General features: G+C 39.3%; 1 protein-coding gene across 4 annotated transcripts in view; it reads right to left on the reverse strand.

Moving 5' to 3' along the window:
- CSMD3 (CUB and Sushi multiple domains 3) overlaps positions 1-15,579 on the reverse strand; it is a 1,311,906-nt gene that overhangs the window by 981,426 nt on the left and 314,901 nt on the right. For all 4 annotated transcript variants that reach the window (XM_090040525.1, XM_090040524.1, XM_090040523.1 and 1 more), the window contains exon 4: positions 12,498-12,692. In XM_090040525.1, coding sequence (XP_089896651.1) covers positions 12,498-12,692 — 195 coding nt within the window. The remainder of the gene's footprint in view (positions 1-12,497; positions 12,693-15,579) is intronic.

Raw genomic sequence — 15,579 nt, forward strand, 5'->3', positions numbered from 1 at the left:
TCTTTGGATCCTTTAGAATTTAGCTGCTAAATATGACAATGATTGTGCTGAATGCATTTAAGCTGAACATTTTTTAAAGTCAGTTTGGATCATTTTTCTAGAAATGGCAAAGGCATGTTTCTGACACAAATGTCATAGTATGCCAAAGTTCAAGCTGTTGCTCATAATCAAAGATTCTCAAAGAAAAAATGAAATAGCTGTGAGAACCGTTTTTTTTTTTTTAACATGGGCAAAAAAAATCTCATCCTAAGAAAAAATTAAACAATTATTTCTGAAATTCCATAAAAACCAGTCTGAGGAAGGTACCTACCTAGAATGGAAAATTTCAGACTTAATAAAGTTTGGCAAAAACAAGAGTAACCAAAAGGAGCTCTTAGCATGAGAAATAATTCTGATAATTTTCATTAAGAGTGATCAAGTACATACTATCTTTGGATTAAAACATTTTAGTAAAACTCTGAAAAAAAACCCATAAAACTATTTTCTTCTTCCTACTTTTTCCCAAAATTAAAATTCATTTCAAATGATACAAAATACAGCAGCCTTACAATAAAGGTTTCTATGACATACTTGCTTCTTTTATCCTGGAATAGAACAACCTTTTAAAATATAAATCAGAATATTATCCCTGATTAACAAGGTGACTAATTAATATAACCTTTAAGAATGACTAATATTAAATATAACTTTGACCTTATTTATTAGCTGTCACCAAATAATTCCTACTTTGCTGCATTATATAAAAATTGCAAGCTACAACATTATCTCAGAAATAGAAGGTGATCTTACACAGCTGCTGTCATGTTTCACTATTACAAAGATCCTTATCAAAATTAATGCATCAAGGAGGAAGACTCTGCTTAAAAACTGGTCATGGATTATGCACAGCATAATTGTCCACTACATAACAGAATAAATCCAAATTGTTTTTCTTTTAACTGCCCTATTTTTTCAGTCTTACCAAGTCCAATACAATTACATTATTTTAATGAACGTCTGACAGTCCTGCTGGAACTCGCACATAAAAACAAAATCAGAACCTTTTGAAAGAAAGTAAAGATTTTGCTATTCTCTTGGTTATTTTAAATACTTTTCTCTTGATTTGTGCTGGAAAACTGGTAGAAACTAAACCCTAGAGGATCAATAAACTATTTTGGAATCTCCACAAAGAAAAACTGGCAAAAACACATAATATGTGTTAGAAAACCAAATTAATCAATTCTGTGCCAAAGAACCTAGGCCATGATTATGTAATTGAACTCCTCATGGTTAGAGCTTGTTGCCTACATGGAAGCCGGTTAATTTTCATGAAAATCCAGATGCATAGAAGTGTCCACCTGTAAGGATTTGATTTCAGGGTCAGGTTTCCAAAGAGAAAGATGGTATACTAAAATAATCTAAAATCACGACTATTGGAATTTAGCTGTTATGAGTAAGAAAAGAGAATGGGCTGTGCAAGTAGTATCTATCTACAAAGGCCTCATTTTACAAGGGAACTATGTAATCTATGAATTCAAGGCTGTTTAGTCCTTTTCCTAGCCAAAAACAAGTGTTCGTTTCTAGAATGTATCGGAAACTTGTACAGCTAAAAATAACCAGGAGATACATGGGCAAACTCTTGAGCCAGGGGATACTAGATAGCTATTCTCTTGGGCACCCTTCCACTTAGGGGAGCCCATTAATTGATAGCTTGTCCTTTCCTCTACTTGAGGTTGTCAATTGGTAGCTGACATCTGCTGAAAAGTAGCAGCTGCCACAAACAGGCCATGGAAAATGTCTCCCTCCCAATTAGCTGGTTGGCAGGATGAGAAGGACATCTCCCATGGAAGGAACCCTCCCAGTTTCCTGCCTCTCCATCATTGCTCAGGACTGACCAGAGCAGGTCAGGGGGAGATGGGCACATCTTCCCATGGCATGACCCTAAAGGGAATGCCCCAAACTACTGCCAATCAGCTGACTGGAAGGAAAGGGGTAGGGGATTTTCCCCTGCATCGTCCCATGAGCTATCAGGGAACCTTAGAGAGAAGGAGAGAAAGCAGAGAATTGTGGGATATTGGGTGTCCTCAGCACCTGAAGAGCTATATAGATGTTCAAGTTAGATTAGGAAAGGGCAAGTCTTCCTCATGGGAATCAGTCTTTCTTGTGGAAGAGCCAGTTCTTTTTCTCAAGCAAGTCCTTGAACAAAAAGAAACTGTAGAGCTGTTTCAGGGTAAAGCTTTTCTCTCAGCACAAATGTAACTGTGACATCTGTTTGTGCCCCCTGTGTGTTGACACAATAGTAAGTGCAGAATATTTTGTTAATACTTTGGGATTTTCACATTAGGCCTTGAGTCTTTCATATTAGGCCATATATTTTACCATGAACCAGACAGGGAAATTCAGTGTTTTCTGGAGATAGAAATATGTTTTTTCCTGTCAAACTTATCAGATTCAAATGGGCAATAATTACAAGCTACAACATATCACCAAGGATTATTCATCAGCAATTCTCTAGAAAAGAATTCACCTGGGACATCAGTGCACACGCACACATACCATTGTTCACTAACTTCAGGATTATACTTTCTTAATGTACATGTCATTGGTAGGGGGTAAGATATTTATCAGTGGAACTCCCTAAGGATGAGGGTTTAATCAAGGGAAGTTTCCATCAGAAATTGAGGAAAAGTGAAGAGAAACTCATTAGAGGGTAATCACTATTAACATGTTCCTGCAAAGTTATGCATTGGGTAATTACAAGATTATACAAAGTGATGAGGAACCTATTAGAAGAGAAGTAGCCAAGCCATTACATATGAAATGTAAGGATACATATTCCTCAGATTGAACACAGATTCATAGACACGTCCATTACCATTGTGTTTACCATACTAATCTGTCTATCAACATAACACAAAGCAAAGAATCTGAATACATCATCTGCTGCATCAATGGTATGTCAAATCTGTTAAATCCTGTCCTGATTTAAAGACAAGTGACAGAGAATCCCCAGTACTATACTGAATCTGGGGATTCAGTACAGTACTGAATCCCCAGTAAAGCTCTTTCAGTGGTTAGTTAAAATTAGTATTACAAATTTGTGCCTTATTTCTAGTTTCAGTGCATCCAGCTTCGAAACACAGGATCCTGTCCATGCTAGATTTAAAAAAATAAATAAAATAATGTGTCTACTGTCAGAAGTTCTTTTTCCATGTAGAGACTTGTAGACAATGAGAAGGTGTTTGACCTTGAATCTGGCTGTGCTGTAGTGCGTATCACGGAAATTAGTAGAGCTGACCAGAGGTTGAAAACTCCGTTTAAGAAGAACTATGGATATTTGACATCCATTTGCTATCATTCCAAATTATGCAGGGCATATGCATACTCATTATGCAGACCTGGATTTTTGTTTGCCACATCAGAAACTAGTACCTTAATCACCCACTTCTAAAGTCTCATATTCACACCAAAACCTTCATTATGAAAGTTTTATGTAAACTAATGCATGTCCATGCCAATTAGCTGTACAAATGAACCCTCCATCCCAAGTGATCCAGGCCACATGATCTGTTTCCAGCATTATTTACCACTTCATGAATCTATGTTATCAGCATATTTTACTGATAATAAATTGAATACATAGATTGAAAGCACTAGGCCAATAATGGATCCCTACTAGATGAAATTCTATATTTATTTTTACTTTTGTAATCTGTGAGAGTTAATCGTTTTTAATCCAATTAGCCAGGGCTATATTGATTTCATGTAGTGCCCTTTTATTTATCAGAAGATCATGAAAGGTTGAGTAATTGCTTTAAACCCATCTCTGTGAAACAGGTTACCTTTTTTTAACCCAATTTGTGATTCCATAAAATGACATCAATTTTACCGTACAGATCTATTTTCCATAAAATCTTGCTGATTAGTATTAATTATACTGGTTCTCATGATTAATTCTTTACTGATTTTTTCAACATCAAGTTTCTCTCTATTAATTGATGTCATTAGCTAGTTTATTATTACCTGGGTCATCTTAACTACGCTTATTAAAAAAATAGCACACCCTTTACTTTTTTCTCCCACTCAGATTTCCCTACAATTCTTCTCAAGTTTGGAAATCAGCCTTCTTAGAGAAATAAGTTACTGATCAGCACTATATTCTGTTTGCATATAAATTAAATTAACTTAATATGATTACTTGCACCATTTATTTTTAGGGCAGTGATCAATCCATCCTTATCTTTAAAATGAGTTTTAACATTGAACTCCTTTGAGTCTTGCAATATAGTTTTAGAAAATCACTATTTATAATTCTTAGAAACCCCAAAGACCTGTTACTAGTGGCAGCATATTTCTATCATGTGTCCAAAGGATTGAGGTCCCCTGTGATAACTGTGGGGGTTGGATAGGACATCATGTGTCCTGTGGTCTCCTTACATGAATTTTGTACGTTTTGTTATGTGCTATCGGAATGTGTGCTACGTTTGGTATAGGAATACCATCCCAAACAAATGCTGATCTAGACTTTTGAAAAACTCCAGTGAAGGAGATTCCAGAATTTTCCTGGACAGCTTCTTCCATTGTCCTATGGTCCTTACAGTTAGAAAGACTTTTCCTGAATTACATCCAAGTCTATTTTTCTCTCTATATAGATACTCTTCATGTTACAACAAAGCAGGGATCTTGCCTGCCTTACTCTTACCAGGAAGTCCACTGGATCAAAGGAGCAATTTGCATGACATATTAGCCAGAAAAGGAAAATAAGTGAAGTCACAGAGTAACCACTGAGATATGTGTATACTAATGCAAAAATCCAGGATAATAATATGGAAAAACCAGAGGAAAGTAACAGAGAAGCTGGCTTAAGGCATAGAACCAAGCATTATAATGATATGAAAAAACTCACTGTAGAAGAGAAATCAAGAGTGAAGCAGAGGTATAGAAAGATGAGCCTGCTTTGACTAATACAGGAATAAATGTAAAGGTAGTCATACAACAGTGGCAGATTCTTGTCCGCCGTACAATCAGAAAGGGATTGTAAATGTGCTTCTATGGCACTAGTGTTGGGGGGTATCCAATAGGCATACAAGTTCACATGTGAATACAGAATCACAGAAAATAGGACTGGGACGGACCTCACGGATGTCATATAGTCCAACCCCTTGCTTAGGCACCAATTAAGGTTGTGAATGGTTAAACATTTAACCATTCACATATTGATAACGGGTTATACCTTACCGGTTATCATTTAGCACGGGATGGGGAGTAGTCCAGCAGAGAAAAACGGAGGAAAGGAACAGCGACCCAGAAGGTGGCAGGGGAGGCAGGAGGGAGGAAAAAACGTGAAGGTGGGCAGGGAGCAGAGCGGAGGAGTGACTAGTGCTTAGGCAGGTGGGAGAGAGGGACAGAGGGAGGAAGGAAGTAGGGACTAGTACCTAACATGGCAGGCAAGTAGCTGGGAAGCTGTGAGGAGCCCAGTCTTTCTTGTGGCAGCACAGCCTCCGTCCCTTCCCCACCATCCACCCCAAGGCATGTGTGCATCCACTGCTGGCAATGAGCCAGGCTGGGACTCCTCCTGGGCTGGCCCCTTCAATGGGCTACTCACAGCAGGTGGATCCCCAGCCCAGCTCATGGCTGGCAGCAGGTGTATGCAAGCCCCGGGGCAGAGAGTGGGGAAAGGATCAGGGAAAGGACCAGGGCCACAAGAAGGATTGGGCCCCTTGCAGCTCTTCCACCATCTGTCATGAGACCCGCTGCTGCCATCCATAGCTTCACAGGGACTGTGACAAAGCTCACTACTGCTGCCTGCAGTTGGCTCTGGTCCTGGGTAGCCTTGTGTCAGTGCTGCTACTGCCAATGCTGATGCATGGCTGCCTGGGGGCCAGGGCCAGCTACATGGAGCAGCAGGGAGCCCTGCCACAGCCCCAGAAAGCTGCATACAGCAGCAGCAAGCAAGGGGCTTTTTCAGCCTGCTGCTGCCACCTAGAGAACGAGTGAGTACAGGTGGGAGTCAGTCCCCTGTAGATGCATGCTATTGGTGAACTGATAACATTAGGAGAGTTTGAATGAGTGTTTAATTAATCATTATTTACATCCGTAGCACTCGTATTCCCATCTAACCCATCTGATCCAACTGTTTTCCTAACTCAGGGGTGTAACGGAGCATGTGTGTCAGGTGGGCAATCAGGGCAGCAGCCCCAGGTACTGCCTTTGTGGTGAGTGGCAAAAGCAGCCATTGCTGCAGTGGTGGCTGATCATGCCAGTACAGTCAGCACAGCACGAGTCAGCATGGACTGCCTCTAGCATGGAGTGATGCTGGTATATCTCTGGTCTAACCTGTTCTTAAAAACCTCCAAGGATGAAGATTTCACAGCCTCAATTCCTGTGTTTAACTGTCCTCAGAAATATTATACCCTTTCTAATATCCAAACTAAATCTCCCTTGTTCCAATTTAGACAGTTGGTCTTGTCCTGTCTCCTACATCCACTGAGGATACTCTCTCACCATCCTCTTTATAAGCACTCTCTGTTTATTAAAGACTTATCAAAAACCCTTTTCAGTCTTCTTCTCTTCACACCCAATCTCAGGTCTTCCAACCTTCCTTCATAAATCATGTTTCTTAGAAATCTAATCATTTTAGTTGCTCTTTGCTGGAGTTTCCAGTTTGTCAGAGTATTTCTTGAATCCCAAAACATCTGGACACAACACTCCAGATGAGACATCATCAGTGCTAAATAAAGAAGAAGAATCACTCACCTTGACTTACAGGTGACACCCCTGGAAATACAACCTCTTTTTTTGTAACAATTAGCACACGTTCAGCTTTTGATCCACTATAACCTTCACATTTTATCCTGCACTTCTTCAGATTAGCCAGTCATTCCCTGTTTTGTATTTATGCATCTGCTTGTTCTGTTCTAAGTGCAGGAATTTGCACCTATCTTTGAATTTAATAAACTGGGAAAATAGTTCAAAATTTGTCAAATTAAATGTAATAATCTGAACCTTAATCTTACCTTTCAAAGGGTCTGTATTAATAATAAATGTCTCAAACCAAAATTATAAATTTCTAGTATGAGATTTCTAATATTAAATTTCTTTCATATTATTAGAGAGAGAAATACTAATGGGAATTTTATCACAAGGGGAAACCTCATTTTCCTAGAAACAAGATAGAGACCAAATGCTTCTAATAATGGCAGGAACCAGATAATTCCTGGATGAGAATGCTGAGGAGTTATTTGACCCAATAGTCACTGAATCAAGAAGAAGTGATAGCATTTTATACTCCATTTGGTATATCATTACAGAAGACTAGTCAGGGAAAGTAACCTTGAAGAGGGGGATCAGAAATGGATTAAATTTGAACTAAATAGAAGGGTAAGAAAGGAAGCTTGTAACTAAGGGGTTTGTTAATTTTAATCTTAAAATGCAAAATGTGAGAATTAATGGAGTTAATGGAGGCTGCATTCCCATGAGCAGGGGTGTGTAGTTGCCACGGGGGAAAAACCAGTGACACAAATTAATGCTGCTGTTTTTGCCCTGGTGCAAGCCCCTGCATGTGGCATTAGTACAGAGAAAATTGCTCTGGGTGAAGTAGGGAAGGCTGGGGCCAGCCATACTTGCGGTCCTGGGCGCTTGCCTTGGCAGTAGCCTCGGCGGTCTGGGCATTAAGAGCCTGGTCAGCAGCTAGAGCGTGGCTTTAACCAACTAGGCTCCAGTTTCAGGCAGTGCACACTGCCACAACGTGTGACACCCTGCTTTTCTCTGGCATGGTGTTTTTTTGATGCCAGGAGATCCCAGTGTCAAAAAAAAAAAATCCCCATGCTGTGCAGTGCATGCAGTTTGCAGCACCACAAGCATGTTTGTGGCACTACAGACCACACATGTATGCTCATCTGGATGTGCCCTGAGTGTTTCAGAGTTCACTTCACGTGGAGTTAGCTCTGGGTCATGTTACCTGTCATGGAAATTTTTGAGTCTGTGCTGCCAGTACAGAAGAGGTTAAACTGACATGCGCGGTTTGAAGCTGTGAGTGGAAATTTCCAAGGCTCACCCAGTCCTTGCCCCCTGGGTGACCTGCGGAGCTGTCAATCATTGTTGACCTACTTTCTTAAAATGCAAAATGTGAGAATTAATGGAGCATGCTCAGTCAGAACCTGACATGAGGTAATCGGACTAGAAATTTCTCTGCGGAGAGCACACCGATTGGCTACCAAATTGATATAAAAAGTTCTGTTTGCCCCTCCCTTGGTGTGTGGTATGTGTGGTGTGTTGGTGTGTGTGGAGATCGCGTGGACTAGAGACAGAGGCTGCTGCTGCAGGGACTGCTCTCTGAGTCAGGCTTTAGGGCCTATTGATCTCCTCCTTTGCCTCCTTCGCTTAGTATTTAGTATCACTCGTTACCATTGCGGTTTTTGACTACGTTTATCTGGCTCCTGATTTACCTTTTGAACTGACTAACGGCTTACGATTTCGGATCACCCTTTGGACTTTGTTTAACCTGGCTCTGGATCATCGACCTTGGCTTCCCTCACTAACTACGACTCTGCTTATCCCTCCAACTGACGTCTTCGCTGCATCACCTTCTGGCTACCGACCTCGGCTTTTCGTATTCGACCACCCGATTGTCCATTGCTGTGGACTGGCGTCACGCGACTCATTATCTACGCGTTACAGTTTTGTTTGTTTGTTACACCCATTTATGAGCTGTTGACCAGCCCTGGGACTAGGTCTTTGGACTGAACCTCGTGGGCCAACAGACCCCCTTGTTGTTTGTACGTTATCACTGTAACCGAAGAAAGCAACTGTGTGCCTCCGCTTCAAAGCGTGAGTAAAATAAACCACCTTTGTTAAATCACTACGCCTGGGTACTTCTCAGACTCCAAAGCCGCTAATCCCACCTGTCCGTGCCAATAGCCACCACCCGGCCAATCCACCGTGACCGCGACCCCGAGCTTGGCTTGCCAGCTCTGCCGGGTTCATCGCAACATTACCAAGCTCATGTTAAAAGTAACTTCAGTGTGTATCATGGAGATAAAAACACAAATTTGCAATCTTTCAGCATCCTGTACCACTCCCAGGCCCCCTCGCCCCCTCCCCTAAAGAGCAAGGATAGGAGCCCAGGTGTCCTAGCTCTTAGCTCCACCCTGTAGTTGAAAGATAAGAAATGGTATTTCACAACATGTTCTAACTTTATCATGACTCAACATTGCACAGATTTAGCAGTCCGAAGTGTAACATGTAACTTCATCTTTACTCAGGATCTTCAATTTCTTAAAATAAAGTGGGAACAACTAGCTGGACTTTCCATCTTTAGCAAGGGAGCAACCAGAGGACTTGTAGGGAAGAGCTCTGGTTCAGCTGGATATATAACTCTCTCATATTGGTATAAGCAAATAGCCTACACAGAATGGTAAAAAGAAATTAATCAAAAGAACACCTTTATCTGGGAGGTAAGAAAGTGTTGGGACAAACAGAAAACTGCCAAAACTGAAGATGAGTTAGACTTTGCTAAGGAAATTAGAGGAACTAGCAATAAAAAATTCTGAGTCAAATAAATAACCATATAGAAAGAAGCAGGACAACTCTGCAATAACAGTTGGGTAGGGGATTTTGTGAATGGCCCCAAAACTAGATGAACATGGAAGCAAAGGGTGTGTAGAAATCACTACATCAGCTGTAGAAACAAAGCTGAAACAGTTTACTATGTCAGCCAGGGAGTATAGCCTCCATGCTTAGAATATTAAAAGAAGTGGTACATGCCATTTCAAATTGAAAGGAATTTTAATAAATTTATCCCATTGAGGGTGGTAATGTTTAATTGAAGAATTTACATCATGGTATTTAAAATACTGGGAAAAAATATTCTGGTCAAATAGTACCCCTTTAGTCTTTCAACAGCAGGCAAGGCTTTAGAATAATTTTTAAAAAAAGATATAAATGGAAAACAGGATAAAATGCAACTCTATGTTTACTAAAAGCATGCTTTACTACATTGCACAATAGCTTTCTTTGATTACAAAATTGATAGTTTAGAAAACTTATATGAGGGACATCTAATCTGGACTCGATATAGTGCCGTAAGTCAAAAACTTAGTTAATATAAAGAAGGCAGGAATTAGTACAGGAATCACAAAGTAGTTAATAACTGACTAAATGGGAGACAACAGTAGAAGGTACTGAAAGGGAAACCATGGGGATAGGACAAGATATTAGTAGAGCTCTTCATGAATAGTTTTGGGCCCAATCTTATTTAATATTTTCATTAGTGACCCTTTCACAAAGTGTAGGAGTGTTCTAATGAAATTTGCTGATGACTCAAAGTTAGAAGGCAGTGTGTACATAGAACATCACACAGGAAGAACTGGAGAAACAGAAATGGATGAAACTTAATGAAACAAAGTACAAGGCCATGTGTTTAAGGGCTTATCATCACAATTTGTGCAATGAACTGGAGGATTATAAATTGGAAACAACAGAAGGGGAAGACAACTTGTGCATATTTGTTGACCATAGGATAATTATGAACCAGAAATGCAATGGATCTGTCTTTTTTTTCTCATGTCCTATCACTGTGTTCAAATTTGGGTTAAGAAATAGACATACTGTTGCTCAATCTGTAGCTTTAGCGAGGTCTTCATCGGTATGTAATTATCCTGTACATGGGCAGGACAGCTTGTGTACTGTAGTTTGAAAGTTTCCTCCATGTTCACACATGGTGTTTGCATCATTTGAATATCCCCACAGTTGCATGTTAACTTTAGTCTTACTGACCACTTTTTGGAGGCAGTTCCAGCTTCTCCATGGAAATAACAGAGGAGAAGGAATACTTGTGCTTACTTGTTGACTACAAGATAATTATGAATTATAAATTCAGTGGGTCTTTGAAAACTATAAATGATCCTAGGATGCATCAGGAAAAGTACTGCAAGCAGAGAGAAGTAGTACTATTGCTATCATACAAGGCACTAGTCAAAACTCATCTGGACTACTGTGCACAACGTTGGTCACCCACATTCAAGAATTCATACTAGCACAGGTAGAGATACTAGCAAACCAAATGAATGGAAATAATTAGAGAAGATTAAAAGAGCTTAAATTATTTAGAGTAGCAATACAAAGGCTATGAGAGGACAGGCTTGATCCCTTTAATGACACTGAGAAGTGAACAAGGAAGGGAGAAGAATTATTTAAAATAGAATGATACAGCTGTTACAAGAATAAATGGACATAAATTGGCCATGAATAAATGTAATTTGAATATTAGAAAAAGACTTCTCACCACTAAGGAAAGGAGGTTATAGAGCAGCCTTCCAGGAAGGAGCTGGAGAAGGGGAAAAAATTATGTTTTCTTAAGATAAAACTTGATAAAGACATGATTCTTTAGTAGAGAGAGATCACTGCACAGGTTATCAATTACCTTGCTTTCCTTGAAAGCAATGGTAATTGTATTGGGTACTGTTCTGAGCCCCTGAAGAACAACTACTTTTTAAAATATGCGACCCCCATGATCATGAGACAGGAAGAAATGTTGCTCCTGAATCAGTGTGAGAGTATAGCATATCAATGACTATTTCAATGCAGAAAAGAAATCATTAGCTTCTGCAGGAGGCTCTCCTGAAACTTATCTTTAGGTCTGTCAGGAAAAATCAAACTCCAATTTATGCAAAAACAGTAAGATTTTTAATTGTGTTTCTGTTGTGCATTGGAATGAAGAAAAAAGACCTTTCAAACATTTTTTCTTGATAAAAAAGGAATTTCCTGCTTGGCTTTTTTTTCTCTATGCCCTTAACATAGTGTGTGTGTGTAGTGAAAAGTTTTAGTTTTTTGAAGATTTTGAATTTTTGATGAAAAAATGTGTTTTTGAATACATGCTGGCTAACTTTAGATATTCTTAGATGGCACAAATGGCAGATTATTAATGATAGATAATTGTAGTTCATTCACATAAATACTGTTTGAAAAGTAGTCCCTAGATTGCCCTTGTCCAATATGAAGTGGAAGAAGGTAGAGCACCACACTTGCATATTAAAGTCTTGATTACATTTTAATGACTAATTGGCAATCACAAATCAAATGAGATAAATTAATGAAAATAGGCAAAATTCCTTCCCATTTCCCTTATTTCAAGGGGAATTAGTGTTACCACTTCCTTTTATTACCACCTCTTCATGTTAGCCAAACCAGTCTCCATGACTTTCTAACGAATACCTACTTGGAAAACAGTAATGGCATAAAGCCCCACCTGCAACTAGGATACTTCTAGTTACGCTCCAATTCTGCAATGACTCGTGTTTATAATGTAATCCTAACTCTTTAGTTCAGAATTCTATTCTTTTCACCAAAAAATTTATTTCTCAATATGACATTTATATGCATAAAAGAGTACTAATACAGAAACTCAGAAAGGGCTTTTTATAGGCATAGTCTAAAAGTTAATACTTAAACTTGTCTTGTAGTAAGCTACCTTATCTCATGAATGTATCTGAAAAAAAATAACATAACATTTATCTTACCTCGGCAGATAGGAACTGGGAAATCCCATGATGCTGTGTTCACTGAGTTAGCTATACAAGTAAGCTGGGGGTGTCCATCCAAAATGTAACCAGTTACACAGCTGTATCGGATTTTATCACCAACATCAAATCTTGTACCATACAGGATACCCTTTGGTGGAACACCTGGATTGCCACAAGAACTGCTCTGTAATTCTGTAAGAGAAAAAGATGCACTTATTATTAGTTATCTCATACATATAGTGCCAAGAGTGTATTGAATAATATGTAAAGGCACTCATTATGGTTCAGATGGTATTCCACCTATTAGACATCTAAGTCTCTTGGCAAAAGTAGCTGCTTTGCAAAAAAATATTTATTTCCACTCAGGAGAGCAATCCTATTCTGTTTGGAGAAGCACGCAGCTCCCCCACTTTCTCCGTAGACAGTAGTCCATCTGCAGAGGCCAATCTTATTCTGTCCAAGGGAAGAACTGTTAGAAACCAGAAAGTGTGTTCATCCCTATCCTTCAGGCACCTGATTCAGTGTTGAATATTATGTTCCTTCATTATCTCAAGATCCTATCCTGAAGGTTGTGCTATTCCTAAAACAATCTGGACAAATTCTTATCAGCCTCTCTCTGAAAATCTCTGCTGCAGGAAATTTCCTAACTTGCCTAGCCAGTTTGTTCCATTGTCCTATGGTTATTTGACTTAGTGAATAGTTAGGATCTCTGCAACCCTGTGTCCACTCCCTGCTCCAAATTTAATCAAAATCTGCTTTGCTACAACTTAGATCCATTATTTCCTGTTCGGCCATTTGGGGCAAAGGAGGACAGCTTTTGTCCCTCTGGCTCACCCATGGAAGTTTTGAAAACAATTGAAAATTGCTATGATGTTCTCACTTAATCTCTTTTTTTTCCAAATGAAACATAAGTAGTTAGGAATTGAAACAAAGCACTTCAAGAAGGATGTGGGTAATTTGGAAAGATCCCAGCACAGAGAAACAAAAATTATTAGAGGCCTGGAAAGCAATATTTATGACGTCTGAAACAACTAGGAGTTATTTAGTTTGGATCAGAGAAGACTGAGGGGGGATTTTATAATAGTCTTAAAATACCTGAAGAATAATTACACAGAGGATGGGGATGGCCTTTTATATGTGGCTGTAGGAGACAGGACTAGATGCAACAGCCTCAAGCTTCAGCGGGAGAAATTTAAATTGGAGATTAGGACAAACTTTCTGTGAAAGTGGTCAAACATTAGAAAAGGCTAGCTATAGAAAATGTAGAATATTCATCCTTGGAAATTTTCAAGACCAAGTTAGACAGACACTTGACTGGGGTAATTTAGTCAGGAATGATCCTGCCCTGGGCAGGGGGCTGGACTAGATTACGAGTTCCCTTCCAGCTCTACTTTCCTATCACCTGGTATCTACAGCTCTCAACTCCAGCTTTGCACAGCTTCTGGGTGCAGCTGTTCCAGCCCTTTTATTTATATTGCTAATTTTGGCCGATTTGATATGACAAATCAAGAATTTGCATAATTTGGTATGACACTACTGCATTTAGCAAGACCAGATGCATTCAGGAAGGGACAGCTCAGAGTGCACAGAGGTGGCTACATTTTTTTTTTTTTTGGAAGGAAAAGCTAAAAATGATTGCAAAACCAACACTATGAATGAGTTTATCCAGAGTAAGATTGTTACTCAGATCCTGGCATGTCCACTTGGCATCAACAAGTGCCTCATGACCCTTCATCTTCAACTGACCAACAGACAACATGCAACACTTATCAGTGCATGCACCCTGAGTCTTGATGCAGGTAAAGAAACAGGAGAACAGTTCTGTTCTAAACTCAAAAAAATCCTGTCATCTGTATCTAAAGAAGACAAGATAATTCTTCATGGAGATTTCAGTACTAGAGTGGACAAGGGCCCTGGGCTACAGAAAAGAATACTTGGAAGAGATGGGGAAAATTCAAGAGTGAAAGAACAAGTGATAGGATGATATAGCAAAAGAGATTCAAAAGTTTGCTGACAGCCACAGCATATCTTCAGTGTCTTCTTTGATACCAAATCTATCTATGAGCTAAGTATACAAGGAGCCATCCCTCTGAGGTCCAAGGATGAAGACCTCTCAACCATCAACCCACAGTTGAAGAAGCACTTTCAAGAAATTTTGAACTAAGATTCTAATATCAAAGACAATACCATTAAGGCCATTCAACAACACCCTATTAAGAATCCGCTTGCATATCCACTGACTTTTCTAGAGGTTTTGGAAGCCATTAAGCTGATGAAGAATGACAAAGCATGAGGTCTTGATGGAATACTAACTGAAATTTATAAGCAAAATGGAAAAAAAAAACTCTCTTATCAATAATGCATAGACTGCTAGCAAAATGTTTTAAAAACAAACAAACAAAGCCCACTTTATTTTGAACTTGATGCGCTCCCATGCTGAGCCCAGTGCATGCCCAGAAGAGGCAGTGTGTTAGCTGGACTTGTCTCATCTGACGTCTGTAGAGATTGATTGCTTTATAGGGCTTCTTTGGTGATTTTATGTAATAGCTTATTGAATCAACTTTAGATAAAAGCTCCAAAAAGCTGCACTGAAGCAACCATTCTATACAGTCACTGTAGAGCCAGGTCAAAGTAATGCTCTGCTGCTGCTGGTAAAGCACTTTTTTTCTTCATGTCTACAAGCAGCACAGCCATACTTATTAAGAAAATCAAGTAAAAGGAACAGATTCCTTCCTCTCACCTCAAAGATGCCAGAATCATTTGCATGTTCAAGAAAGGAGAACCTATAGAAGATCTTGATGAGATTTGGGCCATGTTACAGATTACTTTTAAACCATCATAGAGGGACTTAAAATATGAACATTAACCCATTAAAGGGTCCTAAACCATCACAAGTACCCTTTAAATGTTTTAAAGGTAAGCCACTCAGAACAAGGTTTATCTTAGAAATGTTTTACCCATGCTATCCCAGGGCATTGTTTGAATAGACAGGGGAGGTAAAACTAAGGCTGGCAAGCCAGTCAATTGACTGGTCAATGATTGTCAATTGACAGATCAGTGGACTACATATTTTTTGCCA

This window comes from Crocodylus siamensis, chromosome 3, assembly GCF_052110815.1.
Source record: "Crocodylus siamensis isolate JL-2025a chromosome 3, ASM5211081v1, whole genome shotgun sequence".
NCBI classification, from domain to species: domain Eukaryota; kingdom Metazoa; phylum Chordata; order Crocodylia; family Crocodylidae; genus Crocodylus; species Crocodylus siamensis.